Source organism: Diuraphis noxia, unplaced genomic scaffold (assembly GCF_037042655.1).
Source record: "Diuraphis noxia isolate RWA-SAM2 unplaced genomic scaffold, SU_Dnox_SAM2 contig0005, whole genome shotgun sequence".
NCBI classification, from domain to species: Eukaryota; Metazoa; Arthropoda; class Insecta; order Hemiptera; family Aphididae; genus Diuraphis; species Diuraphis noxia.
The window spans coordinates 9,594,865-9,611,188 of record NW_028301715.1 but is presented as its reverse complement, the minus strand read 5'-3'; the positions used below and the strand labels follow the sequence as shown (position 1 = coordinate 9,611,188).

The following is a 16,324-nucleotide window of genomic DNA, read 5'->3' as shown; positions in this document are numbered from 1 at the left end:
ACGTTGTACTAAACCTTAGCTTTTAAAGTTTCGAACGATTTATTGTGTGGCGAAAAATGTAGGTTTGGTACTTTCGTTCTCGTGAATGTGAAAAAGAAAATAATAAATAGAAAACGTATATTGGTTATCATTTTCTAGCCTTATAAACTATACACTCGTGGGTCGTTCTAATATTAAATTATTTATAAAAACGATACAGGCCGACCCCCATCTTCACCCAAAAATAAAATAAAATAGTTATGGCGTATATATAGATAATAGTTGATAGTGTACAATAGGAAAACCAAAGAAAATACTCAAAAAACTAGGCAATATTTGCAGAGTGAATTGCGAGTCCTCGTTGGCACACAGCATAATATATCATATACGTACGGTTGGAGAATTTGGACCATAATTAGTGGGAATGAAATGGATTGAAATGGGAATTCGATAACGTGTGTTGAGAGTTAGAATTCGGATGTTAGTTAGTGATGATAGAAGAAGGGAACAGTTGACTTTGTTAGTTAGAAGAATTGAAAGAAAAGTTATATCTGCAATCTCGTGTCTACGGTTGGCAAGCGTATGACATGAACGAGAGCATAGCGAACAGGATCATAGTAGTATTATTTTATTGTTTAATTATTTTTCCGTTCAGTCAAAAATGTTATCACATTGGTACACGATGACGCTGGAAAAAAAAATTGAAACAGATATCACATCGAAGATGATGACAAAAAATGTTATACACGCATCTTAAGTGTCTACCGACGATAACGCCAGTATCCATCACCATTTCATTATATTGTAATTTTATTTTTAAATTTGTATATTAAATAAATGACTATGATGTGTAATTTTGAAAATCTTAATTAACCGTTTCATGGAATTACATAGGTATACCTAACTCATAGGTACACCGTACAACTAAGAAAATTAAAATTAAATCTTTTTTTTTCAAGTGCTTGACTGGTTAAATGACCAATACTTTATCACTCATTTGTATTATTGTTCACAACTAGGTACTATAACGCGATATGTTTTATTTAACCAAACCTTATTCAAGTAAATATTAATAACTCGATATTCCTGTATTCCGGTATGAAATTAAGTTTTTTGTAAAATTAAAATTTGTGCAAAAATCGCATAACCTGATAAATGATATCATTTCTCTTTAAACTGAAAATAGTTGAATTTTAATGAAACTTTTTTTTCAAATTGTTGTGCTGTTAAATTCTATAATGTTATTCACTGGGCTTAAAAGCATTTTTCACAACACGAAAAGTATTCGACGATTTATTGAATCTTTTCTGTCTGTGACATTTTACTGACCCCAGGTATATGTTTCCACAAGAATAAACAGGAACAAACATCTTAATACATATTCTGATAACAATTGGTATTATGTGTCTGTACGCGCGTTGCCCTTTTTCCCCCTCCCCTCGTTCCGTGGACAATTGATACTCAATGACCCAAAAACTGTTTGTTAAAATTGTATTCATTCTTTTTTTTAACGTAAAATTTAAAAAAATATATCTAACATACGCAAACTGCGAGTACCATTATAGAGAACACAATTAGATATTGCGTAGGGTACCTACACAAAAGTGTTTTATCGTTCAATATATTATGAAACATTTTAACAAGTTCCATTATCCAAGTGCATCTCTCCGCGGAACATAATGATTAAATGTATAATTTATATTACGCTTTGAAGTAGGTATCATCAGTTGGTATTAATGATACGCGGTAAAATGTAATGCATCGACATGGTATAATGACTGTTGTCTAGCTTTTAGATTTCATACCAAAATATAATATTATCGATCATACTATTATTAACACTATGAAAATTATAAACCAAAACAATGTAACATTGATAACATGTTAGATTTAATATACGATCACGATACCGATAATAATATTTACCAGTCACAGAAAATAGGCGAAAAATTAATATAAGAATACCAGTAGTGATGCTCTTTTGAGTGAAGGTCATCTGGAGAGGTAAGCCTGAAGCAATAATGTAGCGAAGGGTAATTTCAGAGGCAAATGACTCTAAGATATTTCAAATTTTGGTGGGTTGGGTATCAAGGATTGTGCGTATATACATTGTAGTACATGGGTTGCCTCTGTAATATTTTTAGTTCACCACGCCACCGGTCTGAAGGACATTTTTGGAAAGATACAGGATTTACAAACATATTAAAATAACCATATTATCACTCACTTAAAACCAATTTGATTATGTAATCACATTTCATTTTATTTATACAGAAAATGTGACGTCAGTAAATTTTGAAATAATATAATTTCAGAAACAATATACACACACACAGGTGTCTCAGAAAGATCAAAAAAAAATATATATATGCTAATTAAGCGTACGACAAAAATTATTAATATTATATGATAAGTAAATAATTTAAGAAATATACTCATATTATCAAATTCTCAAAAATCATATTTAAAAATAATTTCTTACGTTCCAAATTAATTTAACCAAAAAAATATTGAATTTTAAAAAAAACTAAACTACTTGACTTAGATAAATCTTTTTTCATTCAGTTTTGTTCTTATAATCAGATTCAATTATAATTAAATATTTAATACAACAAAAGCCATTCCATATGTCAGATCATCATGAGACACACTGTATAGTATAATTCGCTTAAATACTTTTATTGGAGTCGATTGTAAATATACAAATGCGTTTAAGTAATGCAACTGGACAAACAGGTAAGTTTAGCAAGGTTGTGCAATATTGCATATATATATATATATATACTAGATACAATGTTTTATAGGTAGTTAAACTCGTGTAACTCATGCAAAATCAAAATAACTTTACAAATTACACGTAATATTTTATTAAATAAACTGCGAGTAAACTACTTAAAAATAACTGATGACAAATGATTAAAAATAAAAATAATATTAGAATATTTTTTATCTTTACAAAAGGCATACAATAATATGGAATATTATTATGTACATTAAACCCAGTGATTGGGTATAAAAGGATATATTATTTTAATGTAAGTGGCCACTACTAAAGCAATAAGTTTCGACTATTAATTATTGCATATACATATATATATTGATATTTGTTTAAAAATTATTAGAACTCTAATAAATCTTAAGCTCACATTACTTTTAAATCTGAACCGAATACTACTTATACACTATTTTTGGTTTTTAACTATATTTAGTGATCTACAGTTTTTCTGGAAAATATCCAAATAAACGTATTGACATTTAAGAAAAGTAATTTTATATTGACCTTTGACATCGGTTATATTCCATCGAACAGTTCCTTTAAAAAAATAGTTTTTAAATGCATTTAACATGTATTATTTTTATTTAGAAAATGCAAAAAACATAATATTGCTGTGGTTGCTTTCTTTAAAGCGGTTTACTTTCAAAAATTTATAATACTATTATGTAATATACTTTAAATTTATCATATCGTATCCTTTTACTGCAGTGATGTTTCTAGGAAATGTTATTTTTTCTGTTCGCAGTCGATCTCCGGTTAGTCTTTATCGTAAACAATGAAAAAGAAAATAAACTCAAGTACATCAGGTTTGAAAATATTGGTTTAACATTTCATAAAGGAAATAGGTACATCACAGTTTTTTTTTTAAATTTAATTAAATGTTAATTACTGGTAATAATTAAAACGGTAGACATCGTTAAGTACCTGCTATCAAAAAATTAACATATTATGTAAAACACGAGTTCTAAATACGTAAATGCAAGTCAAAATCTTTGAACCGTATCTATATTATACGCCGTGCTTTAATGAAACGAGTGAGCTGGTCTGACATAATATTATGACTTGGTCTCGCAGTTTAACGTAATTAACATTCTAAATCTCATGTTAAGAAGCCAATACATAAATTCATAATTATTACAAACGATGCGTGTATGATGCCATCGACAAGATTACTTATTATTATTATCATGGAGTAAATAAATTAATAATTATAACACAAGATAAATCGATAATTTTAACAAGTATTTTCGCATATTAGTAAATCACGCTGAGAGTGTACTACATAAATGTTGTTACGGATATTCCCTATCGAAGTCCGCAGAAAATTCGAAGTCATAATATTAACTAGACTCAAAATCGGTCACGCACAAATCTATCACAGTTTTCTAATGATGGCCAAAGAAGAATCTCCAATGTGCACATCTCCCTGCCCAAGTCACCATCAACCACATTCTCGCTGAATGCCGAACATACCACAACAAATTACCCGAATCATTAAACAATCACCCTCAATCCATAGCCAATATCATCCATTTCATTACAGCCGCCAATCTTCAAATCAAAATTTAGTTACCTTACACTTAGACTTATAGCACCTGCACAACATAGGTAATTTATTATTTTCTCTGTAAGCCCAATGGCCCATATTGTGTTGCCAAGGGCATAAATAATTTTTTTTTTTTTAAGTTTTGTTACTGTCTCTGTCTCATCCAGACAACTGAAAAATTATTGCACAGGGATTTGATTTTATCATAACGACTACCACAGGAGCGAATAATGACGTAGGTATTTGACTTTTTTTCCCAAATTATAGCTGACAACAGCTGAAAGACAATTCAACATCATAGTTTGTACACATAAACATACATTTACCTGCAGCATTACGTATAATAAAGTTAGAAATGAAAATATATTATCAAAGAACAACAACAACAATGATATTATTGTTACGAATTCATCGGTGTTTTGACGGTTGAAAGACCTATAAAGCTGAGCGAAATGTGTATTATAAAACCATTTGGGAATTATCAACGACCAAGATAAATAAATTCTAAGCATATATTATGTCTCAGTGGTTTGTTCTGAATATAAAATTATACACGGTTAGGTAACAGTTTATGCGAATAAATAACCGCTTAGGTTGTGTTCAGACATTTCGGTTTGCGGTTTAATTTTCATTACAACCTAATAGTTTATACGATATAAATTGTCCACTAAGTACAAACTATAGAATCGACCATCATAATAATATATTCACACTCGACACTTATTATCGGCTCCCCAAAAATTATTATTCAATGTAGATTCTATTATTAAAACGATATACATGACTGTTAAATTAACATTTAACATTTAAAATTTACATTTACATTTTATATTGACTATCAACACGAACGCGTACTCAAAGACATACCTACACAGTTATTGGCAGCAATCTCACTATTGACGAGTAAAACGTTATAAAAATATTATTCGTAAATAATGTTTTAGTCGTAAACCAAACGTGTGTTTTTATTGATAAAAAAAAATCACCTTACAATAATAGTGTTCGCTCCAGAAAATGTACTCACCTTTGCGCAAAGAATAGCAATTCTTCACCGGAGAACTAATATCTAACCATACGTGACCATCTCCAGACACGCCATGGTATAATACATATATGTAGGTAGGTACTCTACAAAAATAACGTAATGTAGGTAAGTACCTCCATCGTGAAAACAACGTTCCATACGGTTTTTGTGTCTGTCGTGCAACAACGATAAAGTGACACTCGGCGATAGGCACGACGACATGACGTTCACCTATATATTTTTCGACGCGCGACGTCTCTCGCTGTTCAAGGCGATAAAATAATAATTATTAATAATAATAGTTTATTATTATGTCACGAACTGATTACGACTGGTTAACCCGTTTTCCCAGGAAATAAAAATAACCGTCGTGTCTACGCGTCAAGGATTCCCAGTTGTGCCGCTCACAGCCGTCACCGCCGCCGACGCAGATCCATACAGAAATACGAACGGAAATATTATTATTCTAGTGCATTATTATTGTGTGGTCCGTGTGCACGGCGACACGTACATTTTTCACTGCTGCACCACCAGCGGAAAATCGAAATCGATCGTTTTTAAACAAAAAAAAAACAAAAAATTCTCTTGCCACAATGCCGTCCAACAACTTGCCCGCCGACCCGCTGAAGATCGTCCTCCAATTGACGGTGTTTGTTCTGCTGTTGGTACCTGGAATTTTGTGGGCGATTTTGAAAAAATTCATACCGGCGAAGCAGAAATGCGTCAAAGGACAAGTCGTGTTGGTGAGTCGTACTTAAGGCGCCTAACTATTATTAATAGCACAATATGCGCTGAAACACTTTATAATTAATTAAATAAAACAAAAAAAAAAAAACTATTATCACTTCAAATTCATTACACCGGATTTCGGCGATTGACTGAATTATAATAGTGCGTTTGTCGTCACGAAACGTGAGCCAAGTCGAGTAATAACGCAACGATATATATATATATATAGATCATAATGTTTCAATATTTATAAAATGTTAAAAAAAACAAAACAAAGTTGTATAATGTATGTAGATACAATGTACGGTATATTATGGCATTGCTCGTTACCACGGTCGTTTGCCACTATCCATGAATAAATGATATATTACTATTAAATGTTTTTGAAAACTAACGACAAAAATAATTTCAAGGTCCCTAGGTAGGATCGTTGCTTACTCGCATATTGTAGTTATCACTTGTCATAATCACTATTGGCACACATGTGCATGTCCATAGGCTCAAGGTAACGTACGTCAACCGATCATGTCACGGATCAGACGGCAGTCGACTTTTTTCCATATTGAATTAAAAACCTCTTATATTTTCAATATTACACTTGACGATTTTGTTTTCTTTCTTATGGGATGTGTTGCTGAAATTTAAATAAAACCAAGTGGATACACCTAATAATATGATATGATTGTCATAAATGACTTAAAATAATAAAATAAAATGTAATAATCTCACGATCATAAATCCACCTGTTGCGTTTGTTGTGGACCGTTAAAGTTTCATCGCTCTAAGTCGTAAGTTCGTTGCCCAATCTTTGTTACCTTTATAATCTATACGCAATTCAAATATTATTGGAAATTTATATTTCACATTAAACTTCTGCAGTTGCCATTGTTGTAGAGAGACGTAAGTCTTTTCACTATAAATAACTAATTTTAATTCACCGGGTGAGTCTTATAACAGTAAATACTCATTGTACCTACTCTGAAAAGTAAATGTATTCGTAAATAAGTTTTTTTAAATATATTTTTACATCATTTTAAGTCATAATCGTACTGTACAACATTTTCGAAAAATAAAATATCTTTTACTATTTTATATTTATGATTTCATTTTTTGCTTTATTTGAATGATAGTATAAATATTATTTTAATTTCATATTCCAAAAACAATAAAAAAAATTATACTTTTCTTAGAATCAAATTGTAATTTGTATAGCGGTAGTGCGAGAAGACTACACTGTTTATGATTTATCAAATAACACAACGAAAAGGTCAACAGGATTTTTTCCATCTTTGATAAATCTAGTTATTACTCGCATTACAAAATATATGATATAGCTACACGATGTATGTCAAGTTATATAATGGTCTAGTATGAAAAAGAAATGCTTGTATACATCTGAATAGCAGTGTTGTTTACTTGCTTTGACCGCGTAAAATAAACCGTACAACTTTTAAAACTTTTAGTTTTATTCGAAGGTGATATCAAAAATATAATATACGCTTAACGGCTATGCAATAAATCGTCTCGGTATCGATGGACTGCTTAATTTTATCAGAAGTCATAATGATCGCAGACAATATTTTTGTACATCGGCAAAATAGTGTACCTATTAAATCAGCAAGGTGAAACGTCTCAATATCCAGTGATTATTTTTCTCAAAGTTGCGATGTTCTGATACGATTGATACGATATGATATTAGACTATAATAATAATTAGTGCGCGGATTTTTATGCTACAGTATATTTTTTCTTTTTAAAATTTTTGCGATTTTTGCCAGTAGGTAATCTTAAGAAATCAAAACATTTTGAAACTAATTGAAAATGTATTTTCGCAAGTTAATGCATATTTAATGGTCATTATTAATATTACATATTTCGTCAAAACTCAAAATAATTGCATATCTGAGAGAAAATTATAAAACTTATTTAACACTATTTCAAATAATATTTTGTCAAGCGGACGATTTAATGAGGTTAATTATATTATTTAATTATAAAATCAAAAATTATTTTTGTTTATTAAGTAGTTACATATAGTATTAATAAATCACAAGTTGTTTGGTTTGTTTTAAATTATTGTAAGATTGAAGCGTAAGTGGTGTCGTGATCTCTACAATTTATTATCAAGCTAATAGAAAGGGTGGCTTTTTTCAACAAAACCTAATGATCTGTTAACTTTTATCACATATTCTTATTGTGTCTAGTTCAATTGATACAAATTGTATATTACTTGTAAAAATAATAACAATACAAATAAATAAGTAAGTCAGGTAAAATAATTTTTGAATAAAAATTATGATTCTCTTACCATATTACACGTCTTAAAGGTTTTGCTCGCATATAATTTCCATTTTGACCGCATACTATGTAGGTATGGCATGTCTTAATATTTTTTTAAAGAATTATATAAATCAACGCTCCAATAAAAGTATTAAGTACCTACGATTTGCATTAGGCCACCTTTAACGATTGGAAAAACATTAAATTTCAAATATTATAAATCTTCAGAAGATAAAACATGCAGTGTATCGCCATCGCGTGCATACCTTATACCTATCAAATGGTTTGAGTCGCATTTGATTTGTTCTCTTACCGTCAAAGCACGTTTCGACCATTATGAACGGGCTTCAAAAAACATAACCCTAAATAAAAAAGCATAGGCATTTCATGCAAATAAAAGGTACCCTATATCCATGTACGACTGCAGCAGTTATCTAGATCAAGCTTGTATTTTTGCTCTTTGACAGTGAGAAATATTTTTAAAAACGTCTTTACGTTATACCATACACTCATACAAACGCACACACACATGTATATATCGTATATATATATAAACGTAAGTGCATAATATGAAGAATGTATTTTTTGAACACCTAAAACGAACCGCGGGCGGTCTATTTATTTAAATGCAATACAATACGACTGTTCGTGTTGTGTAAGGAAATCGCTAAGGGTCGTTGTGCTCACTATACAGTTTATCTAAAATAACAAGTTTATAACACGGATGAAAATACCGTAAAAAAATATACGTTATAGGCGAGTGTTATTTTTTCATATTTATGAATAAACGAAATCGCAATACGGCGAAACAAGCGCGAATAAAATAATACGTAAATGTTGACGGTAAAAATATATTTTTAGTTTTAATTATGTTAAAGCTATTTTTATTTTTTTATTTTAGTGAACATTTTACACTATAGTTATTTTCAAATGATGATGTCTGTTTATTTACTAAAATACCTCGTTGAATACCTATATGTTTTTCGATATTGTAAAACATACACGCACGTAACAACTACAAAAAAAAAAAAAACTGTATCAACATTTGTGTTGTAATGTTTTATCACATCAAATATTTATGAAAAATGTTTAACAAACGTTAACAACCATTTCCGATGCAATGATATTATTAGTTATTTATTTATTTACAGATTATTGAAAATTACAATATCAATCGAAATTATCATATTTAAATCGTATTTAATTGCGCTGTACGCAGTATTATATTAAAACAGTATGCACATTTAGAGTAATATAGCAATATCATTAGGAAACTATAGGTTATTAAGTATGTTGATTCTTTACAATATCGAGTAGAATATATGAGATTTTGAAAAAAGTAATCATTTTATAATCTGACTTTTATAAAGTAGATATTTATATACTATTTAATGATATCTTATGATGTTTTGTCAATTACACCTATTTATTTTTTAACAAAATCATTTTAATTCGAACGCAATGAAAAGAACGGTCGGTATTATTAAAAAAAATAAAATTGCACATTATTAACGATTGATCTATTTTTAAAATTTTTTTCTTAGATCACTGGTGCTGCTCGGGGAATAGGTCGTGAACTTGCGACTAGTTTTGGTAGACTTGGTGCAAAAGTCGCTTGCGTGGATATCGATGAATCGGGAAACTATGAAACGGCTCAAATAATAAAAGACTGCGGGGGCGTGGCCACTAGCTACATATCTGACGTTTCGAAAAAGGAACAGATCAAAGATCTGCACGCAAAGATAAGAGTCGATTTGGGCCCGGTTGACATACTCATCAACAACGCTGGAATTGTGTGGGGACATGTATACATCGATCCGGCAAAGGATCAATTCATCACGGACCAGGTCAATGTCAACTTAATGGCACACATTTGGGTGAGTTGTATTTACCTGATGGAAACTTTTAGCTATTTCCTTGGTTATAAATTATAATACATAATATAAGGACATAGGGGTATTTATATGTGAGTGAAGGCTTTTGACGCCCAGTAAAATCCATAAAATAACTAGTTTAAAATGTATTTCTTAAATCTTCAAGAAAGAAAAAAAATTTTTTAATGGTATAAAAGAAAAAAAAGTAATTAAAAATCGGGACCCAGACACACAACATTGTAAAATCAATATACATTAATTGCTCCGCCCACAATCTAAAAAGTAGTCTATTAATAACATATTAGGTGTTCTAACGTTTCAGTCTGAAATCATAATAATTGAAAAATACATTTTAATTAATTAACTATCTAACCATGATTTTTTTTTTTTTTTTTTGGTTGGTTTTAAGTTGAAAAAATATGCTTAAGATTAATCATAAAATACAAAATGAGAAAATGCTGTAAATAACAATTTAAATATGAAAAGCGAATATTTGTTTAGAAGTGTGTAAATAATAATAAGAGAAAATTTATGTACATAATATGTTTAGCTGGCCGGCCGTGTAGGCAAGGTTGAAGTCGCTGAAGAAAAACTAAAATAAATGTACTGTTAACGTCTCTTTAGTTATATTTTATAAGAACAACGGTTGGCAAATGCGGACAAAAACTCGTTTGCCACCATCTGGCCTCGGTGTCCTACCTATATCATATTGATGGTTTTTATTACGACACTAAATATAGGTATTTATATAGTAGATGAAAATTGTGATTTTCGCAAAATGCTTTTAAAATTAAAAAAAAAAATTCCTTGTTGTATTTTTTTTTCTCAAATTTAAATAAAATTTAAAGTTAGGTACATCAAAGTAATTAGTATTGCTTGAGACACATTCTCCACTAAAGGTGTCCGGTGACAATGTAAATTGGCCCCCAAAAATACGCTCTACGTGAATGACGATCCTTCTCCTTAGAATCAACCAAATTTTGTAATTTTTTTTTTCAACTAATAGATTCATATTGAAAACCATTTAATAATAATTAAATCTCAAACTCCGTGATATTCCTTTTAAAAATAAGAAAATTTTAAGTTTTTTTGTACAAATTATTTTATACCAATATTTGAAGTAAATAAAAAATCGGATTTCGATGTGGCGTGCATGAAGTTTTCTTGTTTTAGACAAAATAATAGCTATCAAAATCCGATCATTCTACAAGACCTGATAATTTTTCACGTGAAGTAATTTTTTTCGATAAAATCCACAACCCCTCCCCCCACACATACACGCTTAATAAGTATCTAACCGTGGAAAAGTGTTATAATCAACATGGCAACCAACATATAAAATATAATTATTGATTTTTAAAGAATTTTAGGGGGAAATTTTAAAAACCGGCATCGGCCTGACTTTTTAGGGCACCTGAAAAAAAAATGATTTTGCTAAAAAACACCAACTCCAGTAAAGTTATAAAATAATAAATTATTACAATCAAATATGGCCCGTTAGCAGTTTAACTGCGAAACGTTGAACGGTTAATGTTCATAAGATAATACTACATAAATCCAATGGTGATCAATGCGGTAATAATTTTGTTATTGTTGTATTTTCCCGTAGATGAACAGAGAAATTCTTCCATCGATGCTTGAGAGAAACCGCGGACAAATTGTAGCCATGTCTTCGATGTCTTCGATGTCCGGTGTAGCCGGTATTTCCACGTACTCGGTTACCAAATGGGGTTTAAATGGTAAATATTTATTAGAATTATTCCATCCCAGAGTTTCACCATACGCAATCCGAAGGATTTTAGAAAACGGTTTTACGCGTCGGCTCTTGAAGCAATCAAACACTGATATATAAATCTTTCACCAAGCCAGTGAACCTTAAATAATATTAATTACAACGCCCAGAATAAAACTGTCGAGACAAATGATTTTTTTTTTTTTCTTTTTTTCAATAACTTTTACAGATAATTGAGGGTGATATCATTGAAAAAAATTAAGAAATTGAAAATAGTAGGAAACGATTTTCTTCATTTCAAGTTGTTTCTGACCAGCCGTTCATAATATCGTATCGTGTTCTGAATATTTTAAAAATATTAAAAACTATATGATAAGAACATTTTTTTTTTTAATTCATCCATTCTGCAGGGGTTATTGATGTCAAATTATTATTGTGTTCGATTGTTTACCCGCATTTTGTATACGACGCGTAAACAAATATAAATTTATTATTCACGATTACACTTAACGTACGCAGGTATGATGGAATGTTTGCACAACGAATTGAAATTGTTCAACACTGACGTGAAGACAACGAATATATTGCCTTATTTTGTGGAAACCAACCCGAAGGTTTCGTCGTTTTTAGATCTCAGGTATGAAACACATAGACGCGATGCCTACGATACTATACGATATAGTGACTAGCTGTGTAACGTTTGGATTTCGCGTTACATATTATTATATAATATCATTAAATAATATTATTGTTTATTGATGGCCGACAAACGTTTGTTTAGACTGCCCGAAATACCTATCCATGTAGCTGCCAGTGAAATGATGAAAGGAATACTCGAAGAACAGAGGATATTCTCGGTTCCCGGACACATGCTGACATTGGTGTCGATAATTAGGTAAGAGAAAAACTTAAATCTCCGCCCTAAACGTTCTCCTAACGTTCATATAGACGTAGTGTTGTACGCGGGAAAAGTGTAACGATCCCCAGTCGGAAGATCAATTTAGTTAGATGGAAGATAGACAAATATCGATGATTTATTGTAATGGTATGAATTTAATATTAAGTCCAAAAAATTATTTAATGAAATTCGACAAAGTCCGAATAATATTTTATATAGAATTTCGTCCAAGTCGAAATAATTGACTGCGGATGAGCGAGATGGGACTGAGTGTGGTGTGGTCTTCTGGTCGACAAGTCGCTATAGTCGTCTTGTTGTACGTCTGACGATCGTGTCGTCGACGAGCTCCTCTCGTTGAGAGAATCCCTATAATCCCCGCTACAGTTAATATCCCCGTATATGTCATATTCGTAGTCATAAAGCAAGCGCGAGTGGCTATACACGCACCACACAACCGGATGTCCCTTGCACATTTATTTTATAGTGCGATACCCGTTTACGCAAAACACACAATTCCTGCTTGACCTACTTTAATGAATATTCACATGAGTAGTGATTTATATGTAATGCCATCACGTGAATTATTATTAATGAAATCGTCATTACGCCGTTGTGCGCTCTATCACTATTATTATTATGGATTTATAGGTAAATATAGGTAAAGTCACAGCTCGCTACAAAAGTCACATACACCTACACAATGTATTTTTATGTTATTTTCTTCCAGGCTGTTACCAGACAACCTGCAACTGCTCTTCAACAACATATTTCACGTCAAAATCCTCAGAGAACCATCGGACGAATTAATTATAAATAAATATAAACGATAAAACTGAACAAGTCCGAACTGACTTGTTGTTAAATTAATAATTTATTTTTAAATAATTACAGTAGATTATTGTTGTTTTAAGATGCTATTAAATGTGTTTAAAATGTATTATTAGTTACAGTAAGTGGAGAAATTACTCGAAACACTAACAGTTATTATTATTATAGTGACATCAAGCTGTATCAGAAGAAGTGGCAATTTGACTATTAACTCTGCCCCTTGATAAATTGCCGGCATCTTGTTGCTCGCTGAAATTACATAAATCGACTATTCTTAAGGCGTTCTGCAAACCAAAAGTAAAAACGGTTTTAAGTTAAAAACATTTTTTTTTGGTGAGATTATGCGCATGAATAATAGCTATGTTTATTAATTTATTTCTCATTATTACGCAACTGCTAAGATTTGTGTCAAGAAAACTTTTCTATAACCTATGTATGTTTAATTTATAAGCCTCTCACTAACTATTATTGTAATATATATCTACACACCAAATCATATTATGTATTTGTCATTATGTGTCGTCACACATTTTAAGTAAATTTAAACATTTTCATTTTGTATACCATCAAAATTTAAGACAATATTCCATGTCACGCGTGGGTATCGTATTCATTTGTGCGCAGTTATAATTACAAGAAGCGTCGATCTCTTGCATTATAACGGACTTATCTACTGAAAACATACCTAATATTATATTATTACTATAAACGAACAAGTGTTATTTTTGGCTAAAATTGTATACATTTTGTTAATCATAATTTATTACAGATCGACATTTTTGAAATTCATTATTTAACATTATTATATTGTACACCTATTATGCATAACTAAATGTATTTAACATTTTTTAAATTTTCCAAGTCGAATGGCATAAAACCTAACGAGATAAAAAAATCGTTTCCGATAGTAAATTAAAAAATAAACTAAATATTTAGAGAGACTATAATATATTATTCAATACTTATTCATTATATTTGATTTTCATTTCAGCATTATAGCTATATTCACGATTTAAAATCCGAGGCTTTAGCTCATTTGCTCAGTATTATGTCGTAGAGTACCTATATCTACTTAAATAAAACGTGATTTCAGCACCGACAAAGTCAACATGGCCGTACACAACTTAAGTTTAATAACAAAAGATCCACTCGGTACTTACAAAATCCATGGTATAAATTATTGCATGTACGTATTTTAATGACTTAAAGTAATATCACGATGCGATATATATCATTATATTATGTAGTGTTGGGCTCGACCCCGAGCATATTCACTGAGTATTAATATTATTGAAACAATTTTAGTTGATAAATTCGCTACAGTATTATGAAACTAAAAAATACTTACCTGAATTCAGTCATTACGTTAAATTCAATGTGGAATTGCAATCAAACATATTGTTTGACAAGCTTATAAAAGTAATAAGGTGCTGAACTCTATGCTACAACCTAAAGACAAGAAGAATAGTTAAGTATTATAGGAACATATCAATTCATTATAATACTGTGTGATATAATATCATGAATATCATTTTCCAAATATCAATCGGCAATGACATTTTAAGCACATTTTTAATATTATAGCTTATAGTTATCACTATAATAATTGTGGTTCAGGTTTGTTTTGAGCTGAAATAAACCGAAACAAGCTATTGTAATTGATTGGAAAATAGGCCAACCAAAAGTGACAATATAAGTTCCATTTTAATTTGATTTTTTTTTTTTTCAATCAAATATCATATATTTTGTTTTAAATATAATTTATTACAAAACAATAGCCTGTGGTCGATTAAATACGACTCAAATACTTGTTTGCACAGTTAAATTGATGGACAGTTGAAGGCAAAAACTAGTTGGAATTTTATATATCTTAAAACGTCGTAATTATTTATAAGTGTTTCTAAAATCCGTTTCTATATTATAAGCTCCTGTCGGATAAAAATGTTTCCCAAACTGTTAACGTTTTAATCAGTTTCATTACGATTCTAATTTAACTCGATTAAACCGAACATTTCACTTTCACTCTCCTTAATGGCCATCACCACAAATTCGGTATTTCTCACTTCTCTGTCGTACATGCTTGATCTGACCACCACAGTTTCGTTCCCTCTTATTTGATTTCAAAATTTGTTATTTTCGTGACCTTATTAAACGCACTCATGCATTTCGCCAAAAGTTACAAAATAAAATGACATTTCTAATAGTTTACAAGCAAAAACGTTGACATCACATAAGTATTATTATTTCTACTAAAATCGACGACTATATTATTATTATTTATTCAGAATCAGGCTTCAACAGCCAGGTCATTAGCCTACGGTTGTAGATACAATATTATTAATGGACACTTGAGCTATGATTTTATTGTTACACGATTACAGATTTACATTATATTTGGTATGCGTAGATTTATTTTAATATTTAAATTTTTTTGTCGATGCCAATAGATTTGAAGAACCTGTGGGACTATGTATTATTATATAAATATACCAACCTATGATAACTATACGAATAAATACGATTGTTATTTTTCCGATATAATAAAATATTATCAGGTCTAGGTGTGAACCATATAAACGTGCAAAGTGATTGATAATAACCCGGTGTTGATCTCGTTTGACGACTAGACGTTTTATTTTTCTTGGTAATATGTCAAGA

At 30.4% G+C, this 16,324-nt stretch overlaps 2 protein-coding genes across 3 annotated transcripts in view; one reads left to right on the top strand and one right to left on the bottom strand.

The window, feature by feature from the left end:
* Positions 1–16,324, bottom strand: part of LOC107165019 (nucleolar complex protein 4 homolog B) — a 567,342-nt gene that overhangs the window by 223,888 nt on the left and 327,130 nt on the right. The window lies entirely within an intron of this gene.
* Positions 5,186–14,455, top strand: LOC107166862 (estradiol 17-beta-dehydrogenase 11-like). Of its 2 annotated transcripts, XM_015515688.2 has the most exons (7): positions 5,186–5,420; positions 5,678–6,068; positions 9,879–10,211; positions 11,818–11,947; positions 12,460–12,577; positions 12,722–12,835; positions 13,566–14,455. In XM_015515688.2, the coding sequence occupies exons 2-7, from the start codon at positions 5,919–5,921 to the stop codon at positions 13,666–13,668; spliced, it is 948 nt and encodes a 315-aa protein (XP_015371174.1). In that variant the 5' UTR covers positions 5,186–5,420; positions 5,678–5,918; the 3' UTR covers positions 13,669–14,455. The 2 variants fall into 2 exon arrangements, with proteins under 2 accessions (XP_015371174.1, XP_015371173.1); XM_015515687.2 differs by having other exon boundaries at positions 5,186–6,068.